Genomic DNA, 2,484 nt, shown 5'->3' with positions numbered 1-2,484 from the left:
GATTATTTACACAAAGTTATTTGGACTTTTTCCCTTTTAGCTTTAAACTTTTTCCCTTTTAGCTTTAACTTGTTTCATTATGTAAGTTCCATTTTGCATGAATTCAAACTCGGTCTGCCCCAAATTTGTGATAATACACTACCTTCATTTTGTCAAAACGAAAAAACATGAAACAACTCAGAGAAAGAAGAAGACAAGAGACAACTGATGCAATCCCAATAGAAGAATATTCATTCAACTTTTGATGTAAAAAGAATCTCCCGGAACAATTCTCAACAAATTCAAAGGAAATTAGAAATAAACCAAAATCCCCCACATCCTCTTTAACTGTATGAAAAAACAACAATAATAATACATGTTCTTAAAGAAATGAAAAAAAAAAATGTTTGCAGTATGTATATGTTGTAGTATATAAATTTTCAAATGTGTGTACGAAAAAATTAGAAAGAAACAGGGGACGGAGCTGGAGCATCAGCTACCTCTTCAAGAGCAGCTCCATTGCTCGATAGCTCAATCATGGCACGGTGTGGGCTGGTCCTCTGCTTGTTGCATAAATCGGGCAAATACACCCCTGCACATTTCCAATTTTACAGTTTATTGCAACAAAATCATAAAACTAATTTAACGCAAAAATGACTCAACTATGTGGTGACTATAAACAGTCAAACTTCTCCATAACAGTCATCCTCTATAATAAAATTTCACTATAACAGCTGTTTTTTCTATGGAACTCTTTATAATGACATTTCGCTATAGCAACCAAAAAGCATTGGAACAAATGACTTCGTTATAGAGAGGTTTGACTGTATGGCAGAAAATTTTAAAAAGATAGGAAAAGGCTAATGTTGTTACCTTCTCCAGCAGCCAAGTTGAAGTAAAGGTCAACAATGTTGGCACAATGTTGGTAACAAGCAGGGGAGCAAAGTTTGGAGGTGAATTGAGAATCAAGAAGAGCATCAGAAGAAATCCCAACAGAGTTTCTGTCAACACCACAAGCATCAACACATTCATCTGTCTCAATGTGATCCTTCATGTTTGCAACAATAACCTCAGATGTCTTGCATTGGTACACAACCTTCCCATCATTCCCTGCTGAGTTCTCCAACAAACACCTCTTTCCTGATGTCGCGATTGCGAAGCCACACACGTTTGTTGGCAAATCCTCACAGATGAAATTCCCTGAGATTATTATAACACGAACCAAATGGATCAAAATTGTTGACTGGAACTTCCAAATCAAAGAAATGCAAGACGCTAAAGAGTTTTTTACGTTACACTTAAATAGAATGAATTCGGTAAGGGTAGAATAGGCTCTATATATGGTTGATCGAATGTGTTGTGCCACTTGAACTCAAATCTATCTGACCTACTATTTTATGATACATTTATTTGTTACGTTGAATTTTTTAAATTCACATACTGTGGACAATAGCAGAGTCAAAAACTTTAAGCATTGGACTTAGAAAATGTAAGATCATGTATGCCTATTAAAACTTGTGAACCAAAATAATTCTTATGTCGAGGTGATTCAATAATATAAATTTCCGATGAAAGAGGTTCAATTAAAACTTTTAGATCGGGTAGTTCCATCCTGAATGTGGGATAAAAATAACTACTCTGGATATTGCAAATAAAAACATGCATGTTCTCCTCTATATATATATATATATTCAAAGGAATCAAACGATGATGTAATTACTTTGTGTGCATGAAAGTAAAGAAAATTAGATATACAATACGTACCTAAAGCGCCTTGGAGAAAAAGGGTACTAACAAAGAAAAGAATCAAAGAGGATCTCATAGTGGCAGCCATTTCTATTCTTTTCCTTTCTTTTTTTTTTTTCTTTTTTTTTGTCAAATATTTTATTGGGTTGTTTTGTTGTTGATGAACTCAAGGAAAAGAATAGATTGAAGAACTATGGGTTCTTGAGATGAAGATGAATGAAGGGGTTTCTTGAATTTATATAGGGAAATTAGGAGGAGGAAGAGGAGAAAAATGCGGGGTGTACTTTGAATTTTTTGTCACCTTCTTAGTTGGTATTATTTTATTTATTTTTGTGGATACGATTGATCTACCTTTTTTTTTTTTTTTTTTAATCCAACTTGTGATGCATATTCCCTGCTAAATTTTGACGAATTCTATGAAATTGGTGTGCACGAAGAGAGGGGGAATGGTATTTTGTAGAAGTTAGTGGAGCCCACGCGTTTGCTTCTCATTTATTTAATTTAGTTTTATACCTTATCGTTTTAAAGAAATATTGTTTCGTTGATTCTCTTGTTTGTTTTTAGTAAGTTTACTTCTTGCCTTCTAAGTTCTAGTTGACGACTAACAAGTACGTGTTTTTATGTCTGCTACATTGAAGTTTCAAACTCTAGAAACTGCAAAGAAATCATACAAGAGGATCTCGTTTTATATTTTTGTTTTGGTCTCCACTCGATCGGCGCCCATCGTATTGGATCTGACTAATTCGTATTCGCACTGTG

At 34.1% G+C, this 2,484-nt stretch overlaps 1 protein-coding gene across 1 annotated transcript; it reads right to left on the bottom strand.

The window, feature by feature from the left end:
- Positions 1–208: 208 nt before the first annotated feature.
- On the bottom strand, positions 209–2,000 carry LOC132606827 (uncharacterized). Its single transcript, XM_060320471.1, has 3 exons — positions 1,744–2,000; positions 853–1,179; positions 209–571 (listed from the first exon to the last, which is right to left on the bottom strand). Exons 1-3 carry the CDS (start codon positions 1,811–1,813, stop codon positions 441–443), a joined length of 528 nt encoding a protein of 175 aa, XP_060176454.1. The 5' UTR covers positions 1,814–2,000; the 3' UTR covers positions 209–440.
- Between the last annotated feature and the right edge of the window lie 484 nt (positions 2,001–2,484).

The sequence above is a fragment of the Lycium barbarum genome, chromosome 8 (assembly GCF_019175385.1).
Source record: "Lycium barbarum isolate Lr01 chromosome 8, ASM1917538v2, whole genome shotgun sequence".
In the NCBI taxonomy this organism is placed as follows: Eukaryota; Viridiplantae; Streptophyta; class Magnoliopsida; order Solanales; family Solanaceae; genus Lycium; species Lycium barbarum.
Note: the sequence above shows the minus strand (reverse complement) of the source record. Positions and strands in the feature narration are given on the sequence as shown.

What these genes read in the sequence shown, in the direction of transcription:
- LOC132606827 (XM_060320471.1), bottom strand. Translation starts at nt 1,813, where the DNA reads ATGGCTGCCACTATGAGATCCTCTTTGATTCTTTTCTTTGTTAGTACC. An exon ending in TTTTCTCCAAGGCGCTTTAG is followed by an intron (nt 1,180 to 1,743) that starts GTACGTATTGTA and finishes TAATAATCTCAG; the next exon opens with GGAATTTCATCTGTGAGGAT. An exon ending in CAACTTGGCTGCTGGAGAAG is followed by an intron (nt 572 to 852) that starts GTAACAACATTA and finishes GGAAATGTGCAG; the next exon opens with GGGTGTATTTGCCCGATTTA.